The following is a 25,530-nucleotide window of genomic DNA, read 5'->3' as shown; positions in this document are numbered from 1 at the left end:
GAACTTTTCAACTTTACATTGAAACATACGATATCAAACAGTTTTGCTTATAAAAACAAAATTTTCACCAGTGTCATTATAATGAAAAAAAACTAAAATGAAAACTAAATACAAATATTTGAAAAAATAAAATAAGAATTGGGTTGCTAGATAAGGACTACAAATACCACAAGCATGTGAGTGAACGTGCCTGACGAAACGGAAAACTGTATTTCTTATCTAGCAACCTGTTAGCAACATACTTTTATAAAAAACATGGCAGCTTCAAAATTCACATTTGGGTCATGAAAAAATGCCCAAGTATCTTAAAATAATATTTATCAATGGCCCGATTTTACTCATAAATCCAAAACTGATATTAACAAACTGAACAGATATACTTTTGCAGAAGCATTTACTTATACTGGTAAATGTTAATTTCTAAAAAATACTTTTTTTTTTTTTTTTATTTTATTTTTGTTTATAAAAAAAATTGTTGAGTTAATTAAAGGAATAGTTCACCCAAAAATGAAAATTCTCTTATCACTTTCTCATCACCCTTATGCCATCACTGATGTGTATGACTTTGCTTCTTCTGCTGAACATGAACAAAGATTTTTATAAGAATATCTCAGCTCTGTAGGTCCTCACAATGCAAGTGAATGGGTACCACAATTTTGAAGGTCCAAAAGCACATAAAGTCAGCATAAACATAATACAAATGACTCCAGTGGTTAAATCTATACCTTCAGAAGCTAAATGATAAGTGTGGGTGAGAAGCAGATCAATATTGATTTTTATTTTTTTTACTTTTTATTTTTTTACTATCAATCTCCACTTTCACATTCTTCTTCTTTAGTTTTCGACGATTCACATTCTTTGTGCATATTGCCATCTACTGGGCAGGGAGGAGAATTTATAGTAAAAAAGGACTTAAATATTGATCTGTTTGTCACCCAAACCTGTCATATCACCTCAGAAGACCACTGGAGTCTTGTGGATGAATTTTATGCTGCCTTTATGTGCTTTTTGGAGCTTCAAAATTTTGTGAGGACCAACAGAGCTGAAATATTCTTTTAAAAATATTTGTTTGTTGTTCAGCAGAAGAATGAAATTCATACACATCTGGTATGGCATAAGGGTATGCCATGAGAAAATTGTCATTTTTGGGTGAACTATTCCTTTAATGCATTATGAAATAGCATGAACTAATAATCAACATGATTATATTTGTAAATTAACATGAACTATGTTATTAATAAATAAATTAATATATTAATAAATGCTGTAAAAAATAATACCTTAGTTAATGATACAGCACCTACTGCATTAACTATTGATAATAAATACTTTAGAACTGTATCCTAAAGTGTTAGCCTTTACAACTGGCCTTTATAAAACATGAAAATGCCACTAAATAGCAATAACACTAGTCAGCTCTGAGAAATTTAATGGCATTAAATATATCTAAATAATGTAAAGTAAAGCATTTTACAGCACTTTACAGCTCTAAAATACTAAAAGCAAAATCTAAATATTCTAAAAATCCAAAACTAAACTAGAAAACACTGCAAAAACTAAAACTAAAGTAAAACGTCATAGAGTGAAAACTAACAAATACAAACTTGAAAAATGATTATTAAAAAATAAAATAGAAATTCAGAACTGTTATACCTGTTTGACACATCAGTATTTATAATGGCTTTTAAGGGTGTTTATGGAAAGTATAAAATTACATGAATAAACTAAAAATCAAGGGTAAATAACTCACCATGAAAAGACACACGGCCCTTTGCAGCATTCTTCCCCCGACTGTTTTCTGCTATGCACTCGTACGTCCCTGTGTCCTCCTGTTGGAAACTTGGAATCTCCAGAATGGCGTTAGAATTATTTATTTTGAACTTGCTCGGGAACGGAACGTCACTGGTTCTTCTCCAGCTGATCCTCGGAACTGGACTGCGAAACCACGACAAAGATGCTGTTAGTACTTAGATTATTTCCTCTGTGACTCTGTTTTTACATCTACATTTTAATCATTTGACAGATTTTTACCTCAGGTTTCATAATGCAACATGAGGGCACGCCACCCAGAATCACGTGATCAAAAATGGCAAAATTACTTCCTTGAAGTAATCATTGTATGTACACAAGGCTAATGGTCTTGTAGAAAGGACCTTCAGGTAGGGATTCATTTGTCTACTTTTGTTTGGTACGACGCTTCAAGTATCGTCCCCATCACGCAGTTCCCTTGAAGTTGTATGTGTTCCCAGTTTGAGCAACAGTACGTTTTTGTAGTTCCCTGAATTCCAAATGAGGTAAATTTTTAGGTAAAATACCAGAATACAGTTTAATGTTTGTAGGGAGGAAATACATTTTGCCTCTCATTTCTTTAAAGTTGCACCCTCTTTAGGAAATCTGAGTGTGAATGGATCCGATTCTCATTTGGATCAGGGGTGATGTGCTCTGTGGGAATATAAATTTAAGAATGAGTTTAAGAATACGTTTTTTTATTATATGTGTATCAGACTTGGTAGTTTAGAGAAGCAACAGCGTCAGCTGTATTACACTGTTAAACAGAGTTGCTAAGTGGAGGTCTCAGCCAGATCCTGTTCACCTCTTTGTGAGTCAAACAAGAATGGCTTACTGAAGCTATCACCTTTGGTATGTGTTGGCTCTTGGTGCCTCCATCCCAGCCACTGAATTGATGACCATCGTTCATGATTTAATCATTGTCTGAGTCAAATATAGATATAATGGCTTAGGTGTGGACCTTCTTTTATCTCTATGACAATGAAGTAGTCTGAGTGATATAGTAATGCTGATTGGATTAAGGGCTAGTGAAACTCAGGGTCTGGGGAGGGTTCCTACAACTGCTTACTTCCTTTGTACACTTTGTTTACAGTCATCAACTGAGTGCTATGTCTTCTCATGGAAGGACAGCCCCCTAAATATCTTTAAAACTATAATGTATAGCTCAATGTTTTAGACTTGATGACTGCAGCGCAAGACTAGCAACTTCTGACCTGTAGACTGATGCTCCTGATGTTCTACAATAAAGAATCCTGCTGAAGCTTTACCCGAGTCTCCTGGTCTTTGCTTCTGAGTTTCCAACAGCTCCTTGTAAAGTCTGAAAAGCTATCATCTCCTGCTCTTTGAAAACCTGCTTTTTCCCTCTCTATAAAAGACAACCCTTCTGCTCTTCTTTTGAAAAGAAGCTTCCAGCTCTATTTCTACACTATTTAAGGAGTAAATCTTTTGGGTCATTGCTCTCTGCAATGCAGGCCATTATAGTGAGAAGCCTTCTCTAAAAAGCTTCCATGACAGATTGCAAATCGCATTAAGAGGGAACCTGAATTGCTGATCACGAATTCCTTGTATTTTATAAAGAGGGACCAAAAATAAATAACACTGCATGATAACTAACATGAATATTTAATCACTAACATCATTAACCATCATGATGCATCCTTAAACAAATAGCTCACCCGAAAATGTAAATTCTGCCATTATTTACTCAACCTCATGTTGTTCCAAATCTTTATGACTTACTTTCTTCTGTGAAAAAAAAAAGGAAAAAATTAAAAAGTCTTCAAATGGCTTTTTGCCATATAATGAATGTGAATAGTGACTTGAGGCTGTCAAGCTCCAAAAACGACAAAAATAAAATAACATATAAAACAACAGTAAAAGTAGTCAAAATGACTTGTTTATTACATTCCAAGATTCTAAAGCCATAAGATCACTTTGTGTCATGAACAGACTAAAATTTATGCTGACACTTAATTTAATTTATTGATTGTATGTAATAGATTTACAGAGTAACTCAATTTAAGTTTTTCAGTCTCAATCTAACCATTGATGAGCTGATTATGTTAAACCCAAATCAAATATGGCTACAACGATGCAAGTGGACGTCAATAACATCAAACCTCATTAGTTCTAGCTTGTTTTCGCGACCAAACGCTATGATGTTAAACCTGCGGCGGAGTCACCATATTTGATTTGGGAATATAGTGAATAAGTCATATCGATTACTTTGGTGCGTTGTTTTTTTTTTTTGTTTTGTTTTTTTGTCCTGTTTGGAGCTTGACCATCTGGAGTCATTATTCATTTTAATTTGACAGCAAAAAGCTGTGCAAATGTGTCATTTTGTGTTCCACGAAAGAAAGAATGTCATATGGGTTTGGAGTGACATTAAAGTGAATAAATTATGACAGAGGTTTCATTTTTGTGTGAATTATATCTTTAATAACCAAGTAAGTGTGAACTCAGGCAACGCTTTGCTGATGACGCAGACAGACCCAGGTGCAAAAACATTGATACTTACTTTCCCAAGGCGAAGCATTCCAGCTTCAGCGTGGATCCTTTCGCAGCTGGGATGGTGTCTGGGAAATGAAGCTCTATTTTGGGCTCGTACTCTCCCATCGCCCCTGCCATGGGCAGACAACACAACACAGATGCATACAGCTTCGTCATCCATGATTTATGATATACATGCCTTGTAATCCAGATTACATGCAAAACAACAACAAATGGCAAAACACAAAGACCTGTCAATGAGCATGGGAGCTGAGAAGTTTGTGCCAAAAATACAGCAACACATTATTAAAGATTTATGGAACACACATAATAAAAACAGAATCCATCTCAAATGGAAATGTGGCCTGCTTTGAGGAAAAGTGAAGGGTATAGGTTACTGTTCTTAAAAGAGGCAAGAGACTTTTAACTTCAAGAGAGTGACATTAAAAACATCTCTGACATTTACGAATTAAGACCTCTCTTTAAAATGCCACTTTTTCCTCTGACCTATGTGGGGCTTTACCTTAAAGGTGAAGCATATAATTTATGAGCCACTAGCGTCACCAAACTGAATTGCAAGCTAATTATGCTGTTTTGGGCTGGTTGGGATGCTCAAACAAACAGAGCAATGGTTTTATAGCACTTCAGAGACACAGTGTTACACTTTTCCAGGGGCTTCAGACTACTTGAAATATACAGTATAGCATGCAAGTCATGTTGAGTATTTTCATGATGCTTTTATGATAATTTTATAGTGCTTTTGCATCTTTTTTGCATTAAATGTTAGCTATGAAATTAGCCTTAGTGAGAATCAAGGTTAAAAATGTAATTTCTACCACCATCATTTCCACCATGTAATTCCATAAACACAGTAGAGAATTTGAGATGTGGAGGAAATGACACTGTGGTGGGAATTTTCGTGACTTTCAGATAAAATGACAAAAATGCAAAAATGACATAAATCGAAAACATTACACACTTCACCTTAGGTTATGGCTATAAGGTTATGCTGTGTGGTTTTATACAAACAAATACCCCCTTACCGTCATTTCTCAGCACTAAAGGTGTGGGTGAACTGAAGACCCTTTCCTTGGTAATACTGTTATTAACTACACAGGTATAGTTCCCTACGTCGGACGGTTCCACTTTCGCTATGTAGAGATTTCCCGTCTCCTGGGATACAAAGCGGCGACTGTCTTGCTGGACGAAGTGAGGGTACTCCTTGAAGAGCCAGCTGAAGGTAAGCTCTGAAAAAGAAGTCACAAACAAAGCTTCAACTTCTGACATAGACAGTTATGCTTCTAGAAAGGTGTTGAGTCACTTTGTTCAGTAAATTATAATCTGGGCTTAAAAGCTCGTACAAAGTGTCTGTATTACAGCGCTCTCTTCGCCTCAGGCTGACCTCCTTAGGGCAGGTATGGCTCTGTAAACAGAGCAAGCTCTTTGTGAGGCAGCGTGAAAGGGAGCGAAACAAACTAGATAAAAGCGCCTCACTGGCACTTTTATGACACATGCCCTGTCCGGCTTCACCACGGCTGGGGGACAAGGGCTTCTCTGCTGGTGTCATTCATGCCTGGTTGCCCCTTGCTGCAAAGGGCTGAACCAGAGTGAACCAAAGGCCCTGCCACAGTGCATTAGCATGTCATCTACAGGAGACAGGATGGGGGAAAGGGACGGGAGAGGAAATGAAACGGGAGAGAAATGAAGAGCAAGACCATGCGCATGATGCAACTGTTGGGATATACAAGTTTTACAGGATGCCTGTCACTCTGAAAGTGTCCCCGGAGACAGTTCCTTCTATTGTAAGCAGCGGAAACATGCAGGCAGGCCAGCTGTCTTGTGGTTGAAAGCAATCCTTTACGATTGACTCACAATTCCTAAAAAAGGGTTGGCTAGGAATCCCTGACTCAGGGGTTTGTTAGTTAAATAAGAAGCAATAGCTTTAGTTAAATGTCAAAAGTAAGAAAGTGATGAGGACAGTGAGTGTAAAGGAATCGAAAAGGGTAACAATTTACAATAAGGTTGTATTTGTAAAATCTTGCTGTCATGCCATTTTAAACCCCAATGACTTACTGTCTTATGTTGAACACAAAAGGACAACTTTTAATGAGTCTGTCTTTTCAATACAATGAGAGTTGATGGTGACTCACTTTAAAGCTTAAAAAGGATGCAAAATTGTCTTCTGCTGAACACAAAGACTTTTAGAAGAATATATCAGCTCTGTAGGTCCTCACAATGCAAGTGAATGGTTACTAAAATTTTGAAGCTCCAAAAGCACATAAAGGCAGCATAAACATAATCCATAGTTAAATTCATGTTAAATATTTAAGTTCTTTATTATTATAATTATTATTATCAATCTCCACTTTTACTTTTTTGTTTTTGGTGATTCGCATTCTTCGTGCATATCGCCACCTACTGGGCAGGGAGGACACTTTATAGTGAAAAAGGACTTAAATACTGATCTGTTCTCACCCACACCTATCATTTTGATTATGAAGACATAGATTTAACCACTGGAGTCTTATGTATTACTTTTATGCTGCCTTTATGTGCTTTTTGAAGCTGCAGAATTTTAGTACCCATTCACTTGCATTATATGGAGCAACAAAGCTGAGATATCCATCTAAAAATATTCGTTTGTGTTCAGCAGAAGAAACAAAGTCATACACATCTTGATTGGCATGAGGGTGAGTAAATGATGAGAGAATTAAAAATTTTCGAGTGAACAATCCCTTTAAAAAATCTCCTTTTGTGTTCCACAAAAGAATGTCATACAAGTTTAAATGACATGAAGGTGAAATTATGAATTATTCCTTTAACATTAGATAAAATGTACCCATTTATCCAAAACAACTCTCAACATTCAAGTTATACATTTAGTCTCTTAGTGTGTTCCCTGGAAATCGAACCCATGACCTTGGTGTTGCTAGTGCCTTGCTCTCCCAGTTATAAACTAACAACATAAACTAACAATGAACAATATTTTTACAACATTTATTATTCTTGATACATTTTAATTTCTACATACACTAATATTGTTTTAACATCAACATTGTTAGGGTTGTCACAATACAAAAATTTCAGTAGTCTGTACCAACACCAATGAAATTTCTCGATTCTCAATACCAATTTTAATACCACAGCAAAAACTAATGATAACTTGTTTGTTTATTAAATAAACATTGTTTCACGTTCTCAAGTAAATATTAAAGTGAACAGTCAGTAACAAATAAACAGATTACAAGCAATACACATTTACAGTTTATTTGATCTGATACAGATTCACTTTTTTGTCCCTTTGGTTATGTTCTTTTCAGACATAACTAACTGTGTACATCAATACCTCGCAAGAACTGGTATTCTGAATGAAATTTGAAGTGTATTTAACTGTTTAGTTGTGTATCCATGTACTACGAGACACAGAAAGCACACTTGCTCATGAGCGCACACATAGTCAGAAAGAAACTGTCTTTCAGTCATGATACCCACTGCATTAACTATTGTTAACATATTGTACAGTGTTTCCTAAAAAAAAGGGAGAAATTGCTACAGCTTTAATTACCATGACTGAAAAACAAAACTACAACAACAACTAAAAAGTCATTCATAACTGTGCAGGAGATGCCTTTTGTTTGAGATATTTATACACACATGTAGTCTGACAATTGAGCTCACCACCCCGATAAATGGTGCTATCATTTTTTTCAACGTAACAGTGTGCATGACATGTCCTCTGCATAGTGATATACAATACACAGCTTACTGTCTATGCTCAATTGTGACATTTTAAGGAAGTGAGGCATAATAGAAAAGCTGGAAGAATGGCCTACAGCTTGAAAATAATGACAGACAAGGTCAAAGTTATTAAAACATGCATTTCAATGCTTCAAATGTGGTTCAAATGTGGTGCCATTTATTCTTCAGAAGAAAAAGGCGACATACTTTATTTGGGAAATATATACATATATATATATATATATACACACGGGATGTATATATATATACACACGGGATGTGTATATATATATATATATATATATATATATATATATATATATATATATATATATATATATATATATATATATATTTATATGGTCATGAGAAACCACTCAAAGTGGACAAATAGTGTCATAGATATTTGGGACAGATAGTTAGATCATGGGTAGTTTGATATCACGCCATTTTGATCTAGCAGAAAACTGTACATGTGGAGCAGAGAAAACTTGCTCTTTGAAAGATTTAATCACCAACTATTTTATACAAAAGAGTATATTCATCATTGCCCTAGGAGAAAAATTTAGCTTCGATTTCAAATATTACCAGTGTAAAATAATACAGTTTCCTCCACTATGATAAAACAGGTTGGTAATAATAACCAATTTGTCTTTTGAGTTTGGCAATCTAAATCTCAATTTAAATAGATTAAGATAAACTACCCTGTAATACTTTGAGTAAGGTGTAGCATGTGCTTTGTTTCTAAAACTTCTCATTATAGTTTTAAAAACTTTTGCAATGGAATTAGTTAAAAATGTGCAAAGCTTGGTATTATCTTCCACATTTGGCAGTGAAAAAATTGATTACCTACTCTGAGTAGAAAATGCATTCTTCTAAAAAAACATATTTCCCGCTAATTGCGTTGAGACTCCAATTTCAGGTGTTTATTTCCATTTGCCTCCAGATTCAAGTCTGATTGAAAAGAAAGTGATCCAAATGAGAAAACAAACTGAAGCCAAACCAACGACGCCAGAATCTGCGATCCATAGCAAACAAGTTTCTTTAGAAGGTCTAAAGCTAACTATCATGCTCACACAGAGTAAAATGACCATCAGTGATTCAGAAACGTGTCTTCTTTATAACAAAGTGTGCTGATTAAATGTATGTCTTTTCAAGTACTTCTGAATTATTTATTTATTGCGTTTTAGTAATTATTAACCTATTGTAGTCCGTTTTCAATTGCTGGTGACATAAAAGCCAAACATTAGATTATTCTTGTTTGAAATGCTCCTCTTCTGAGTTCTCTAATCAAACAAATGCTTAATTACAGATTTATCTCAGCAAACCATAATTGCCGGGCTATAAAACAAATTCACATCTTCTAATTTCTTACATCTCATTTGTCGCTGTAACTGTTGCGACCTCTAATTGATATTGATGTCTTTGACTGCCTCACTCCTGTTTGCACTTGAGGTCTAATGACTTCTGTCCAATTACAGCTAGTTGAATTACAACCACTGTTTGAGCTCAATCAGTTGTCTAAGGATAGGCTGGAAGCTCATGTGTGATAGAATATCTAATGACCATAACAGGAAGACAATTAACATGCAATGCAAAGATGCATTGCTGTCACTTCTGGTTCAAGAAGGCAGGACTGGAGTTTGGGTTTGTATAGTCTCGCAGAACAAAACTTTAGACATGGGCATAAGGTCTGGTCCACTTTGCAGACCTTACAGGCTACAAATGTTCTCATTTAATATATTTTGAACTGTAAATGCATCAAAGGTTTTACTTTTCAAACCTCTCATTTCTCAAAAATACAATTCTTCTATACAGAACACACAGGCGCATTTACAAAAAAAAAAAAAAAAGACACAAAACACAATGCAGACTTACCGCCAGAGTGAAACGGTGTGCCACACAACAAAACTACACCTTGACCTTCCCTCACATTGACAGCACTTCTTGTCTGCATTTTGAAGTTTTCCAGAACTGTAACAGATGAACACAAAAATGGAATAAAATACATTTTGTACTTTTTGTAACTTAGTTAGCTTGCATGCAGAACATCCTCATTCTGAAAACAGCACTCAGTTTAAAAGTACAACTAATAGAGACGTATCCGTGGTCTGTGTAGCCTACCTTCAGATAACTTGTTTCTCATTTTTGTCTCCAAAACAGAATAACCAATAAAATGAATGTTTACTTGTTTTTCCTCTAGAAAGAACTGGGCAATGGTGCTCGTATTGTGGTTTCAGGTGCACACGTTGCCATGGCTATAATCAGAAATATCTTGATTTCGCCAGACATATCTGCATAATTTACTTTAAAATTAAATATGGGGGAATGCATTTGTGTTAACCAAGTCATTAGGTATTATAATTATATTTGATAGCCAGAGCTAGCAAATAATGGCCACAAATAGTTTTAATTTATTGTTACAGCAACTAACACTGATTAAATAAAATGGTCAGTTTCAAATCCAGATAGGTCTAATTATTTTTTTTAAATAAACCAAGCAAAATGCAAGGCATGTTTGGTTGCATTTTATTTCATTAATTTACTGGAATGGCGAATGGGCCTCGGAAAAGCGCTAAGTGAAGAGCTGCGTGCAGCTCGACACCTGCGACAATGTATTTGACACTTGCGACTGATGTGTCCCATCTACAATGATGAAGCTTTATCTAGGATGCATACATTTCCACACGTCACTTTATTTAGCAAGGGTTAGATTATTGTGCTCACTGTTCAATGTAAATGATGCAGTTACTAAGCAAGTTACCTGCAAACTGGTGAATATTTTCATTTTATTTACTCACCAAAGGCAACTTTTTCTTGCATTTGGAGCATGTTTAGTGTTAATTTTGGACCCTGTTTACATGAATATCTAACAAATATTTGCAACGTTGGCATGTATAGCTGACTTTGTTCTGTAAGAAACTCAGAAATAGTCTGCTACCTCTCGCTCTTTCTCCACTCTTGTCTCTTTTGAAAGTACAATTTCAACTTCATTTCTGTAGATATATTAGTTTCAGAAACTAGATTTATATCAGTTTGCACCGTGTACTGGTTGAACTTGAAGACCAACCAATTTAATTTGGGGTGGGGTAGGGGATCACTATCACTATCAGTGGCATGCTATTACTGTAACTTTTTTTATGATAATATCATGAAATATCAATTTTGCCTTTCTGTGTGCTTTTCTATAAAATCTCGTCCCTGCCCAGTAGGTGGCAATATGCAGCAAATCGCCAAAAACACAAGAAGAATGTGAGAGTAAGCGTGAAAGTGGAGATTGATAGTAAAAAAGGACTTAAATATTGACCTCAATATTCACCCACACCTTTCATATCGCTTCTGAAGATATATATTTATCCACTGTAAAGCATGTTTGGTAAACACATGGAAAAAAATAATGAACTTTCATAAAATCGCTCATTGAAAACGCTCTAAGATCAACTAAGATCAATTGTTATTGGGAAACAAGGCCCAGTGAGATGAAAATTAATAAATTCTAGAAAGCAAAAGGTGTAACTATGAATGAATGAAAAAAAAACAACAACAGAGAGAATTAAATAAACAGAAATCCACAAGCAGTGTAAGCCTACTCTTATCCCAATGAGGGCTGAGCCCCAACCCTCAAAGTATTACAGATGTCCTAAGCTCTTGTATACTCTATAGTCTATACTCCTCAAAACCATGATGATGTCCTGCAAGGCATATTCCCATTCAATTAACATTTAATTATTGCTACAATAAAAACAAGAAACTTGGTCCATCCAGTCTTAGTCACCATTCAGTGTTGTATGTTTCCCCTGCAATTATTGGCTTGACTGAATTATCTGAAATTAATAATAATAACAGCAACATTAATGACCAGATAACAAAGTCTATTTAGTTACATTTAGGTTTATGCATATTATCCCAATTCATAATCAAGCTATTGTTCCTTTTTAATATAATCTATCTGCAAAAACAATCAGCAAAGTAACTCTGGTGAACTCCTATTCTAATGGACGGGGTTGAGGAAAAACAACTTTGCCTGTTAACCAATCAGTGGAAATAGGAGTGTCAGGCCCACCCACATGTGCAAATCAAATTTTCAAGTTAAAAACTCGATTTATTTGCATGAATGTAAAAATTTGATTTCTTGTTTTTGGCTATTTCTTTTTAAATTGAAAAACAAATGGATAAAACTTAAATTGTTTTAATGTGTTCACGAGAGATAACGGAAGTATGACAATTGAACGGTTTATTGGTTATACGGTTTTGAACACAAAAATGAGAAAACTAATTATCCGAAGGTACAAGGACCGAGATGCAATGCCAACTGTAATCATTTAGTAGCACTGAGTCACTCAATATTTCAAAAAGCAAAACAGAAGGAAACTAAATCAGTAATTGAGAATAGTCAGAAGCATATGATGGGTCTCTAACTATGCAGTCTAGTCAGAGGGAGACAGTGGGTGTCACAAACCGTGTATTTGGTGTTTTATGAGTCCTCAAGAAGTTTGCATTTACATTTATTCTAAATTGAAGATATCATTTAAAACTAACTCAAAGTAAACATACATAAAAATCACAGACTAATATATATATATATATATACATTGCCGTCCAAGTCATCCATTTCAAAAACTTTTGTTTTAAATACATTTTTTGTTTTGTAATGAAATAAATTAATATGTTGGCACAATTATATTTTTGTCTGCAAAACAAATTTCAAAAATTTAAGCATACGCCTTCAGATCAAAAGGTATTTAAGATCATGAGAAACATTTCAGTCAAGTGACCCCAAACTTTTGAACGGCAGTGTGTGTGTATATATATATATATATATATATATATATATATATATATATATATATATATATATATATATATATATACACACATATACTCACTCTGCACTTTATTAGGAACACCTACTTACTCATGCGATTATCTAATCAGCCAATTGTGTGGCAGCAGTGCAATGCATAAAATCATGCAGATACAGCAATATTTACTGTATATATCATGCAGATAGTGTATATATATATGTGTGTGTGTGTGTGTGTGTGTGTGTGTGTGTGTGTGTGTGTAATTAGACATTTTATAACTATGTGGCCCTACAACAAGTCTTACTTATTTTAGAGTAAAATTAATTATTTGCATTAGGCCTTTAGCTCAATCTGGGATAATTTCGGCTTAAAAATACATCCAATTATGAGTAGTTCATTTTAAGGATATACCGATATGGAATTTCTGAGCCAATACAATTAATTGATAATTTGCAGGTCAGTGTGGTCAATACCAGTAATTTTACTTTTTACATTGTAACCCTTTAAACTGGAGCTGCTAACTAACTAATTTAAAATTACACACTTTAAACAAAATAGGTGTCATATAAAACTTTATAGAAGGCACAAGCAGTCGGAGATTCTCAGCCATATGCAAATAAACCTTAACCAATTATCAGCAAAACTATCGGCGATAAATCCACTATCAACGCGATATTAATATTTGAATTTTCCCAGATATCGCCAGATAATATATTGGCCACTAAAATATCGTACACCCCTAGTTTATTGGGTTTCTGTGTGGTTCTGAGAATAGCGCGCTTGACTTTACTTTAAAAATCTTCCTGCGTATGCTCTCAGGCAAGAGCAAAATGATTTGTTTGCAGAGAGTGACAATTGGCTGTTCAGCAGAGGTTATGCAGAAAGCCATTGTATGGAGATGGGTTGGGCGTAAGAAGGGTAAGGATTTTGTGCGAGAACCGCACAAAATATGAATAAATACGCTATTTGTAGTGAATGAGACCCAGTATGAAGATGTACTGTATGAGAAAGGGATGCAAACATCACCTTCACCAAGCAGGCGCAATAAGCCGTATCATTATCACTGATATTCTAATCTCAACCTCTAAGGCATTAGCCTCTCTGTTAATACATGCCGACACCATTCATCCCCACAAATTAACAGCAGGAGAGGAAATTGGCAGCCAGCTCATATACCTGGCATGATAAAAACCTTCCCCTTGTTTCGTGATGTAACAGTGGCCTGCTGTGCCAATTCCAAGCAATTCTCAAGCAAACAGCCAAGAGTCAGGCTCCTCAACACAAACAATAGTGAGTCAATGTGACCGATAAGACAAATCACATAGCAGAGAAAAAAAATAGAAAAACAAAGGTAGAAGGAAATATCAGGATTAGGGAGAGGTGGAGGTGAACCGTGGGAAAGATTAATGAGAGAATCCCAGCTGACCGAAAAGAAGTCTCACACAGCCATGGTGGAAGTAGAGCGAGTGCGACTCACTCGGATCCCTGTAATAGGATGAATGTCTTAGAGACAGAGAGGCAGAGCCACGGCCACTGATTAATGGCCTCTTGTGTTAAAATCTATAAGGCTCAACTCATGTGATGGATGTAGAATGTAAGGTTGGGCAGACATATTCACAGGGAATGGCATTGTTTTATAAATGAATAGCAATAATATCAGTCTATGTGTGGAGGTCGGAGAGTTGAGTGTAGTAGAGGAGATACTTTATGGTTTAATTTCCATAACTCATTTCTCCAAAGTTATGAGATGGTGGTAAGTTGAACTCCAGGGTCCTGTTCTTTGAACAAACTTGGTTACTTCCTAAGTTCAGGATCATTTATGCTCGTTTATGATTATTTTATCTGAAGAAAATATGAGTAGTGCTTGCCCATAGAAAAACTTGCTGCTACGATGCTAGGGTATTGTGGGTGGTTGCCAGGGTATTGCTATGCAGTTGCTAAGCTGTTCTAGGTGGTTACTAAGGCATGGCAAGGTGGTTGCTATAGGGTGTTCTGCGTGGTTGATCGGTGGTTGGTTAAAGTTATAAGTCAAATGAGCCCACCCCCAAGTCTCTATAATATTTTGTTCTCTAGATATTGCTTGAGTTCCTCCTTCAATGTCAGTTTATGATATTTTTTCGCCTGCTGGATTTTATCTACCTGGCGAAAAATCTTCTACCTCAACCTCAATAAGTTGCATAATTTGAGGTATAATTAATGTCCATATCACAAATGGTGTGGGATAAGTTATGCACCAAAATTTAACACTTAGGGTTAGGGGTTTGTTTCAATTCCTAACTGTAAATATGAGCAATAATAATAATAGTGATGTTTGCCTTTATTACATCTAACCAGCAAACAGGTTTGAGAAGTCTGTGTTGCTCTGATTACATAAGTGGGTAAATGTTAAGCATGCTTTTAAGAGTGGAGAATCCCATGTTTATCTCAAAACAAATCAAGCTAACCAAGGAACATTTGAAGAACAGGACCCAGCTTTTTAATTTAAGACAACCATAATTACCACTTAAAGACCCATTTGGGAGTACTATGAAGGGGTGGTGATGATATACAAAGACACAAATGAGACATGTTTATGGTCACCCCATAACAATGCTGGATTTATATAGGATAGTTGGCACCAACAGCCTAGGGTTAAAGAATCTAGCCACTAGGCTTTGAATTCCTGGGTGCTCATGTAAGCCAGGACCTAGGGGGTTGTAAGGTCACAAATCTACTCTGCTGCTGTTGCACCCTTGAGAAAGGTACTCGCTAGTGCACAGCCAATAGAAAGCCACCATGAAATAAATCCCCCAATGATACATTTTAGGCATTCATTTCATGGTGGATTGTAAACGCAATGAAAACTATACAGTTTACTGTCAAAGCAGCTGTGAGATAAAAAATAATACATGCCATAATTATGGTGGTGGAAAAAAACTACTACTGTAATGACATATTATCAAAGCTATTACATTATCATCATATAAAAGGAATAATTTTCCCAAAAAATTAAAATTCTGTCATCATTTAATAACCCTCATATCATACCAACCCTGTATAATTTTCTTTCTTCTGTGAAACATGAAATGAGATTAGGCAGAGTGTCCGAGCTGCTCTTTTCCATTCAAGAAAAAGTGTCAAAAAGGACAAAAAAGCATCATAAATGTAGTCCATATGACTTGTGCTCTATATTTTACATCTACTGACGAAAATGTATGTCATTATTCACTGGAAATCTCATTTGCAGTTGTGTATAATCAAACTTGCTGTGTTGTAATTGATCACATGACAAGCAAAAAACAATTATGTTTTGCGTCCGGCACAACGCTTTTAAAGGTGCCATTTTTTTAAACTGAACACAGATCAAAATGAGGTTTGAATGCTCTGACGGAGGGAAAATTTTTCCTGAAAAATGTGTAATATTTTGTTCTGTGTCGTTATCGAATTCAGAAAAAAAAAAAATTGGGTGGTGCTTTTTTGAGCTTGGCAGTCTTATTCATCATCCACTTGTATGGCAAACAGAAGCTTGAACATTTTTATTTTGTGTTTCTTAGAACAAAGAAAATAAAACAGGGTTGGAAACCATCATTTAAAACCTATAAAACCATCATTCCCCCTTTGACTAACCAATGATCAATAAGGAAATAAATGTCAAGCAGGCCTAGTTAACCAATCCCCTGAAGTGAGATTAATTATCCCGCCCATAAAGATAGTGGCAGTCTGTCTCCTAAGGGGAATGTGGGATGCACTGTGTATTCCAGTGGTTGAATCAATAGTTCGAAAGCACGAGAATGGAAAGTCTTTGCTGTCAGACAAAAGCAGTCCATGGCCAGACATGTTTTCATCTCAAGCAAGCCTTTGAGCACTGATTATTTAGCAATATGATTTCTTTGCATAGGTACAAGGACAGCATTTCAAATCATCTGTACAGCGGCCTGGTAGCTAGATGGCTTTTTTCATACTTGGCAGTTTACTTTGTGGAAAAGACAGTATGGGTATTAATATGGCGAGTCTATACTCTGTGTACAAAGACACTGTTGAAGCCATCAACCTGGTGACTAATGAGAATGACTGATGGAGTTTGAAGTCACTGGAATGGCGCTTCACCCTGTGAAATTGTCGCATTTGACAGCCTGTTTGATTGCTCTTTCTTTGGCTATTCCATTCGAATACCAAAGCTATTTTACAATAGCAATTAAGTATGTACATATACACACAAACTTAAATCTAAAAGTGTGTGTTTTTTAAATACTTTTTTTCTATCCCAACTTAAAGAGGTCATGACATGAGGAATCAAATTTTGCTTGATCTTTTGACATATAAGTAGTCGTTGTACTCTAAAAACATACTGTAAGTTTCAGAACATAAAACGTCCTCCTTAATAGAAAAAGAGCATTTATTTAAACCAAGCTGCAAAAACGGCTTGTTTGGAATTCGTGGAACTTGTGACGTCACAAGGACCAAATGCATCTGCATATGCAATGCCTATTTTTCTGTCATTGCATCCTTGGCCCCACCCACTGGTGCTCAGTCAGTCACACAGGTGAAGGGGAGAGAGATGTACCTGTAGGACTTAGACAGGACACCTTCATGTGCCTGTCTGAATTTAAATGTTTTTCCACATAAACGTGCACTAGACGAACGGCTTTGACCATTATCATACATCTCGTGCCCCTTTTAAAAGACGCAATGTCAAGTTATAACTCTTAAATGGAGACCCCAATTGTGTTTCATTCAGCTGCGTTGTCATGCTGTTGTGCTGTTTTGAAGGCGTCCTGAACTGTTTTTGCACCCATCTGTGCAATTTTATTTATATTCCATGTAGTAAATCAAATAGACACAACAGAAAATGCAAAAACAAACCACATGAAATCACAACTTTTTCCCCCCGAACATTAACCCACCTGACACAAACAAGCACTCCAGTGGTCAAAAGCCAAATGACAAAGACACACAAATAGACAATAAACAGCAGAAAATATTTAGAAACAAAAAAAAAAAAAAAAAAAAAAAAACACTAGTCTCTCTCAGCTGCCCCTCCCTAAGAGCCTTCCAAAAAGACTAGATAGCTGCCCCATTTCCTGATGTATATATCCAGGTTGCCTAGCCATCTATATACCATCTCCTCAAATGCCGCCACCCTGCCCAACTCAACGCACCACTCATGAAATAAGGGCGCATCAGTCGACCTCCATCCCCTGAGGATTACCCACCTGCCAATCATCACGCCGGTCAGGACCCAGCTCTCCATATATCCATCACCCATATTCAGGACTGCCCCATCACCAAAAATATACAGTCTGGGGCAAAATGAAAATTGAGTGTCCACTACATAACACATAAAGCTCTGAACCTTCAACCAAAATTCTTGATCTTAACACATCCCCAAAAAACATGGGTTGTGTCCCCGTCTTCTGATTGGCATTGACAGCAGGTGGGTGTGTCTTTAAGACCAAGCATATACAATCTAGAGGGCGTCCAATAGAATCGATGCAAAATCTTAAATTGCATCAGATGCACCCTTGCATCTGCCACATTAGGGGGGCGTATGCTACTCCCAAAAATAGTACAAAGCAGGTGGCGCAGCTGTAAATACCTAAAGAACTGAGATCTGGGAATCCTAAAATATTTTCAAAAGATCTCAATAGGTCATCTCATATAGGTCACTGAGCATATTAACCTCCCTCACAATCCACTCTAATCAGCAGAAAGGGGACTTATTAATACGTAATTTGGGTTCAGCCATATGCTCGAGGCAACATTTAGATAAATTAGATAAATGGACACTTTTGTCCATACCGCGTGCAAATGCAAGATAACAGTGTGTAACTTAACTTCTCCGGTTTGTTTGATCGAAATGCTTTGCAATGGCGAATAGGGGCAAGAACTTCCTGTTCAATAAAATACCAGGGAGGAGCTCTCTCAGGTGGAAGCGACCAATGAGCCAAATGTCTGAGACCGAATGCATAATAATAAAACAAAATCTTGGGTAGGCCTAGCCCACCATTGTCAATCGGCCTATGTAACTTATTGAAATGTAATCTGGGACGCTTACCATTCCAAATGAAGGACTTCGCTGTACTATCAAACTGCTTGAAATAAGAGAGGGGGACATCTACAGGGAGAGATTGTAACAGGTATTTGAATTTTGGAATACAATTCATTTTATAACATTAACCTTCCCAATCATAGATAAATGTAATGAAGCTTACCTGCTCACATCGCTTGAAAACCTTTTTATTAAGGGGTCAAAATTAACTCTAACTAAATCACACAAATTTGCTGGGAATAAGATGCCCAAATACTTAATGCCCTGTTACTGGGCAGTATGCTGTCAGAGCCAAAGATTCGGATTTAGACCAATTGACTCCGTATTGTGAAAACTTAGAAAAAGAATTAATAATTCTGTGGAGGCAAGGCATAGATCTAGTGGGGTTGGAGACAAATAATAAAATATCATCTGCGTAAAGCAAAAGTTTATGCGCCATACCTCCCGCCACCACTCCTGGGAAATCATCAGCCTTTCTTATCATGGCTGCTAATGGTACCAGGGCAAGACAGAACAATAAAGGGGGAAAGAGGGCAACCCAGCTGGGTGCCCCTAACCAGAGTAAAATAATCTAAAATGAATCCAATTGTTTGTACCGCCGCTACCGGGTGTCTATTAAGTAACTTAATCCAACCAATAAAAGCATTCCCGAACCCGTATATATCTAAAACCTTAAAAAGATAATCCCATTCTACCATATCGAACACCTTTTCGGCGTCAAGTGAGATGACAGCGACCGGAGTGTAATCATTCGCTGGCTGCCACTGACCACATGATATTGATGAAATGCCTAATGTTATCAGGAGAGCTACGGCCCTGAATAAACCCCACCTGATCTATAAGTATAAGAGATGTCATAACTTTACTTAATCGGTTAGCCAGAAATTTTGACAATATTTTTACATCTAGCTGTATCAGGGAAATTGGACGGTAACTCTTACACTCGCTTGGATCTTTGTCCTTTTTAAGAATCAGACTGATCCGGGCTTGTGTCATGGCTGGCGGAAGCTTTCCATTCTTTAATGATTCTGTATAAACTTCTAACAAAAGTGGAGCCAGTTCTGTAGCATAAGATCTAAAAAAATTCAGCGGCAGATCCATCTGGCCCCGGAGCCTTGCCTGTAGGCAGGGCCTTAATTACCTCGCAAAGCTCCTCGAAGGCTATCTCAGAATCAAGGGAATTTTTTGCTCAGTCATCAGCTTAGGGAGATCTAATGGTTCCACAAAGTTTCTAATATCTACATCAGTAGACCAAGATGTGGAACTATAAAGATCAAGATAGAATTCTTTAAAAGCATTATTAATATCAATGGCCGAGGTAAATATTTCACCACCAGCAGATTTTACTGAGGGAATGGTAGAAAAAAACTCTCTCTGCTTTATATATCTAGCCAAAAGCTTCCCTGCCTTGTCCCCTGACTCAAAGTATGACTATCTTGCCCTGAATAGCCAAAACTCCACCTTCCGTGACAAAATAGTATTATATCTGTATTACAACGGGTCAATTCTCTGAGTCCATCAGATGACATTCGACACTTCAGCTCTGCCTCGGCACCTTTAATATTCCCTTAAAATTCCACGAGTTCTCGTGCTTTGGAATATTTGGTGAATGAGGCATACTGTATGATCCGAATCCTAAGAACTGCCTTAAGGGCCTCCAAAGCCACGTCCCCAGAGGATACTGAGGACCAATTGGTTTCCATATAGACACTGATTTCAGCCTTTAACATTTGTTGGAATTCAGGATTTTGCAAAAGAGATATATTAAAGCGCCAACTAAATGATTTCTTTTTCTCTGTATATGGCAACACCTCTAAACTCACCAGGGTGTGATCTGATACTAAGATGTTTCCTATTGAGCAATCAGATGAAATGAGGGACTTATATATATATATATATATACGTCTATTCTAGAATAAATCTTATGGACTGATGAAAAAAATATATAGTCACTACCAGATGGGTTCAAAAGTCTCCAAATATCTGTAAGACCAAGATTTTTACACATCCTATGAAGCGTCAATGTTGCTCTAGGGTGCTCCTCCTCATGAGGGGTGCCAACAGCTTGCAACATCCCTTCAAGATCTATAAAAAAGCCCTGATCATCAGCGTTAGGTGCATAAATATTAGTCAAAATCAACCTTTGCCCCTGAATTTCTGCTAAAACAACAATGACTCTTCCTAATTTATCTTTAAACTGTTTGAGACATTTGAATTGTAGATGTTTACTTGCCAGTGTAATGACTCCCCTGCTCTTACTTGAGCCAGCCTTAAAGAAAACATGTCCACCCCATATCTTCCCAAATTTTTCAGCTTCCTGTGGGGAAAGATGAGCTTCTTGAAGAAACACTATATCATATTTCTTACGTTTAAGAAAAATAATAACCTTCCTTCATTTTATGGGGTTCCCCAACCCATTCACATTCCACGTGGAGAGAGACAATCCACTCATATTAACATTTGACATTTTGACATTAGAAAAAAACAGATTGTGTCAAAAACCAAATTATAAAGACCACATTCCAACATTAGAGCAACAAACAAACCCCGAACTTCCCCCAGGAAAAAAAAAAAAAAAAACAGAAAAAAAATAAATGTGTGCATTAATCCCATGCATGACAGCGCCAACTGGTGTCCATCTCTCTAACCTCAAACAGTCCATGTACACCTACAAGAGCCCCCGCGACAACTTTGCCATCAGATTGCTCAAGTCCGGTGTTTCTATACAAATTTTGTGAGACAGAATAACACAACAGAAAAGGCCATTCAATTTCCTTGGGCAGTCAAACGAATGTTCAGTGAGTCAGGCCCACTCGGCTGTTACATGAGAACAACAAATTCTCTAATCACTCCAGTGTTTGCAAGAAATATTCCACAAAACAAACTCCATCCAACAGGAGGCATAAGCACAAAGAACGTGCAGATACATCCACAAACTGTCCCGAAGGAGTGTTATTTCACAAAACAAACTCCAGCTGCTAGGCGCAACCAACACAAAAAGAAACAAAGAAGGTGCCCAGTTTCCTCAGACGGTCAAGTGAATGTTCAGTGAGTCAAGTCCACTCGGCTGCATCGAGAGCAACACACAATGACTTACTCATTCCATTGACTTTATGAAGGACATTGCTTGCTGTGGGCATGTAAATATTTGAGGCCATCCTTAGTATCTATTCTCAATTTGGCCGGGAACATCAGTGCAAAAGCGACCTTACGTTGACGTAAGAGTTTCTTGCATTCCTTCAATCGATCATGTTTCTCTCTTGTCGAAATCACAAATTCTGGGAACAAGAAAATGCTGTGGTTCTTCCAAGAAAGCCTTCCTTTACTCCTCACCTCGTGTAACACAAGATCTTTATTGGATGATCTCATAAATTTGGCCAGAATTGATCGGGGCCTGTCTCCCTCAGCGGATCTCCAGCCTGGAACCCTGTGAGCTCGCTCGATTTCAAGCTTATGGCCTGTTATGTCGAGCAGACTCGGGAAGAGCTTGTATAGGAATTTCACCATATCTCTGCCTTCTTCGTTCTCAGGAATTCCAACAATTCGGACGTTGTTTCGCCGGTTATGATTCTCTAAGTCTTCCAACTTTTCCCAAACAGGCTCCAAGTCTGTCTTGGTCGCTAGTGGGTTAGCCTCTAATTCCCTCTCCAATGACTCCAGATAATTGATCCATTTCTCGACGTCCCCACTCTTGTAACCAATTTCGTCTCCATGGCAGTGATCGATCGACGTATTACAGCAAGATCCTCCAAGTCAGCAACGACCTTCGCCAGCTGACATGACATGCTCGACATTTGACGCTGAATCTCTCCCACCGCACCATCCAAACTGAGTCCCCTGTCTGCGGCCCTGTCAGGGGTATCAGCTTGAGCACGTAAGTGTCTTTTAATGTCTCCAGAGCCCGAGAATTTTGAATTCTTTGACATATTGTCTTCATAGAACAGTTATGGAACAGGGTGTATCGAATTTCACCGGTTTATGACACAAAAGATATTAAAAACTAGCAAAGTGCACAGAGCTCACCGTTCACACGTCCGACTCTCGCGTGGCTACACGCAACTCACCCATCTGTGCTATTTTTAATTGTTGGCCTTTTGTGAACATGGACATCTTTGATCATGTTGGTACATTTCCGCACAACACTGGCGATGTGCACCATGTTTTAAGAGCGTACAAGCACAACTTTTAAAAACGCATCTTATTCTGCTGCTGCCACTGGATGGGTGAAACACATGCAGTCCTTTGTGTAAACAAACACGGAAGATGTGAGATGTGAAGACCAGTGTCTCTGGTTTGGCTTGTTGAAGCACCCAACATCATGGATTGTATTACAGTCACAATATGATTCAAGCTTTGCAAAGGAACTGTTTTTGAAGTATGGGGCATTTAAAACACTATTGAACTGCAAATCCGTAAGTAAACTATTTTATTTATGGATATTTCATATGTCATGACTTTAATATTTTATGGTGCTGCTTGAGTGAACAGTTTAATATATTCAGATTAAATGTGTTGGGTGTGTGCTATGTGTTAACCCTGAAATGTAGTGTGGAGTTTGTTCATTTTCTTCGGATTGTGTTGCATATATAGCTGTACTGGAAGGGCTGCACGATGTTAGCCAGTGGGCGTTTACATTGAAGTCTTAAATAGCCAGACAGCTTAAAACCGAGCGTTTCAGACAGAGGGCCAGAGACAGGGTGGAAAGTTATTATATTTGACTAAATTATACCTGTTTTGGTAAAAAAACAAAAAAACAATCTATACTAAAATTATAAGTGGACCTCTGGGAAGATAATAAAATGATAAAAATGTCATGACCCCAATAACATTCTGTCAAAACTATAAGTGAACTAGTTGTAGATTCATTTCTCTGAAAATTGTAAACAATGTGGCTCTATGGAGCTATCAGAATATTGCTCTGCTTGATTGTCCCAACTGGTCCAACACAGCAACAGTGACTCGAACAATGGCATGAGTTTAAGAGGAAACTATCCATTTGATTGTCAAAAGGCAGATGGGGGGAGTGATCAGAAAACCTGTTTAAAGACAATCACTATTTTTGCAATTCCATTTAGTGAAGCTAGTGGCACAGAAATAACACATTTTAAAGGTGTAAAAAAAAAATGGCAAAACTGGAATTGCAAATATATTAGTTGTTCTCAAACAGCTTTCCCAAATACTTCCTCCATTTCCCAATGTTCAGAAAAAAGGAGTCCCAGCCCCAAATCATGCCATTGGTTGAGCTAATGTAATGTTGAGTCGCTTAAACAAGAGCAATGTTTTGAAAGAGTCACAGAGCCACAGTGTTCACACTCTTCGGAGAAGTCAACCTACAAATGGCTTATTTAAAGTTAAGCTGGTAAAGGAAAAATCATTTAAAAGCTGAAGTGTGTCATTTTTCCTATGTTAAAATACAACCCCCCCCGGCTGATTTCCCCAAAAATTGTAACACTGTGGTGCTGAGCTGCTAATAAAAAAAAACATTGACTCAACCATGGCGTAAGTTTTGTGTGAGACTATCTGTTTGACCGATCAATCAAAGACAGGAGGAGAAATTTTTTTGAAACCATTATTATTTTTGCATTTTCGTTTGCTTGTGCTAGTGCCACAGATATTACCCACTTTAGCTTTATCTTCAAAAAAATTTACAAGAACTTTTCAACTTACAAGCAAATTGTAGCGTGGCTCTCTGGCTGAGGATGGTTCCCCGGGTGTTGGAGGCTGTGCACTGGTAGACACCACTGTCTTGGTCCCGATCCAGGCCAGTAATGATCAGGTTACCTCCAGACAGGCGACGCCTCTCGTCACCACGAAGATCAATGAGCGTTCCATTTAGAGACCATCTGGAGAGACACAAACACAATCAGGACTGTGGTCTCCAGAGAAGCTAACTCACCAACATTCATCACATGCATCGATCTGATTCAGCCTGCTTCATTATACAGCCAGATTCAGCAACAAAACGATGCTTGTTGCTCACATTTGTTTTCATTCTTTGTCCTTAAGGAGTACGGTTTGACTAATAACTGATGCAAACAGGCAAAACTGTTCATATCTGATTGTTTAAAGCAGGGGTTCTCAATGGGGGTGGCACTGCCCCCCAGGGGGCATTCAAAGGATGCCAGGGGCTGCTGAGAGCAAATTAGTAGAGAGGGGGGCATTAGGTTACAAATGGGGGGTGTTTATCAGTCATAATAATCAAATCTATTGTCAAGTTCCTCTTTGCATTAAAACGTTTATCTAGACTTGGAGTATTTCAGTTGGTTCTCAATTATACGGGTTGGTACGCATTTGTACCGGGGTTCATCGGATTTTGAAGTCTAACGACGCATCTGAAGTTTCTGGTTTAGCAGCGTCAAATACACAGATGGAGGCACAATCTTGGCTAATGCACCTGTATGGCTCTGTAGATGGATAAGGCTCAATGGACAGAGCAGCATGAGTGCAAAGCTCTTAAAGCTCAAGCTCTTAAACTCGCAGCTTTGTGAGAATCAGTGAGAAGCAAGGTGCGAGAAGTGGAAACCATTTGAATTTGGCACAGAATTCTACATCACCACCCTTGAATTTATTATAGTAACAATAAATGTACTAGATTGAAATAGATTGATAATAAATATTATCATATCACTATTTCAGCTCTATTCAATTTGTCATAGGCTACATTAGCGGAGTGAGGGAATA

General features: G+C 37.3%; 1 protein-coding gene across 3 annotated transcripts in view; it reads right to left on the bottom strand.

Moving 5' to 3' along the window:
* The window catches only part of LOC127445627 (contactin-3-like), a 112,444-nt gene that overhangs the window by 52,910 nt on the left and 34,004 nt on the right, over nt 1–25,530 (bottom strand). The window contains exons 4-8 of one of the 3 annotated variants that reach the window (XM_051705815.1): nt 24,517–24,692; nt 9,895–9,990; nt 5,322–5,525; nt 4,307–4,409; nt 1,751–1,935 (exon numbers count right to left, since the gene is read on the bottom strand). In XM_051705815.1, the coding sequence (XP_051561775.1) occupies nt 1,751–1,935; nt 4,307–4,409; nt 5,322–5,525; nt 9,895–9,990; nt 24,517–24,692 (764 nt within the window). Of the gene's footprint in view, nt 1–1,750; nt 1,936–2,031; nt 2,412–4,306; nt 4,410–5,321; nt 5,526–9,894; nt 9,991–18,855; nt 18,898–24,516; nt 24,693–25,530 lie in introns of those variants that run through there. The other 2 variants (XM_051705816.1, XM_051705817.1) reach the window with 2 other exon arrangements.

Source organism: Myxocyprinus asiaticus, chromosome 9 (assembly GCF_019703515.2).
Source record: "Myxocyprinus asiaticus isolate MX2 ecotype Aquarium Trade chromosome 9, UBuf_Myxa_2, whole genome shotgun sequence".
Taxonomy (NCBI): domain Eukaryota; kingdom Metazoa; phylum Chordata; class Actinopteri; order Cypriniformes; family Catostomidae; genus Myxocyprinus; species Myxocyprinus asiaticus.
The sequence above is the reverse complement of the archived record's forward strand: the minus strand, read 5'-3'. Positions and strand labels throughout refer to the sequence as shown.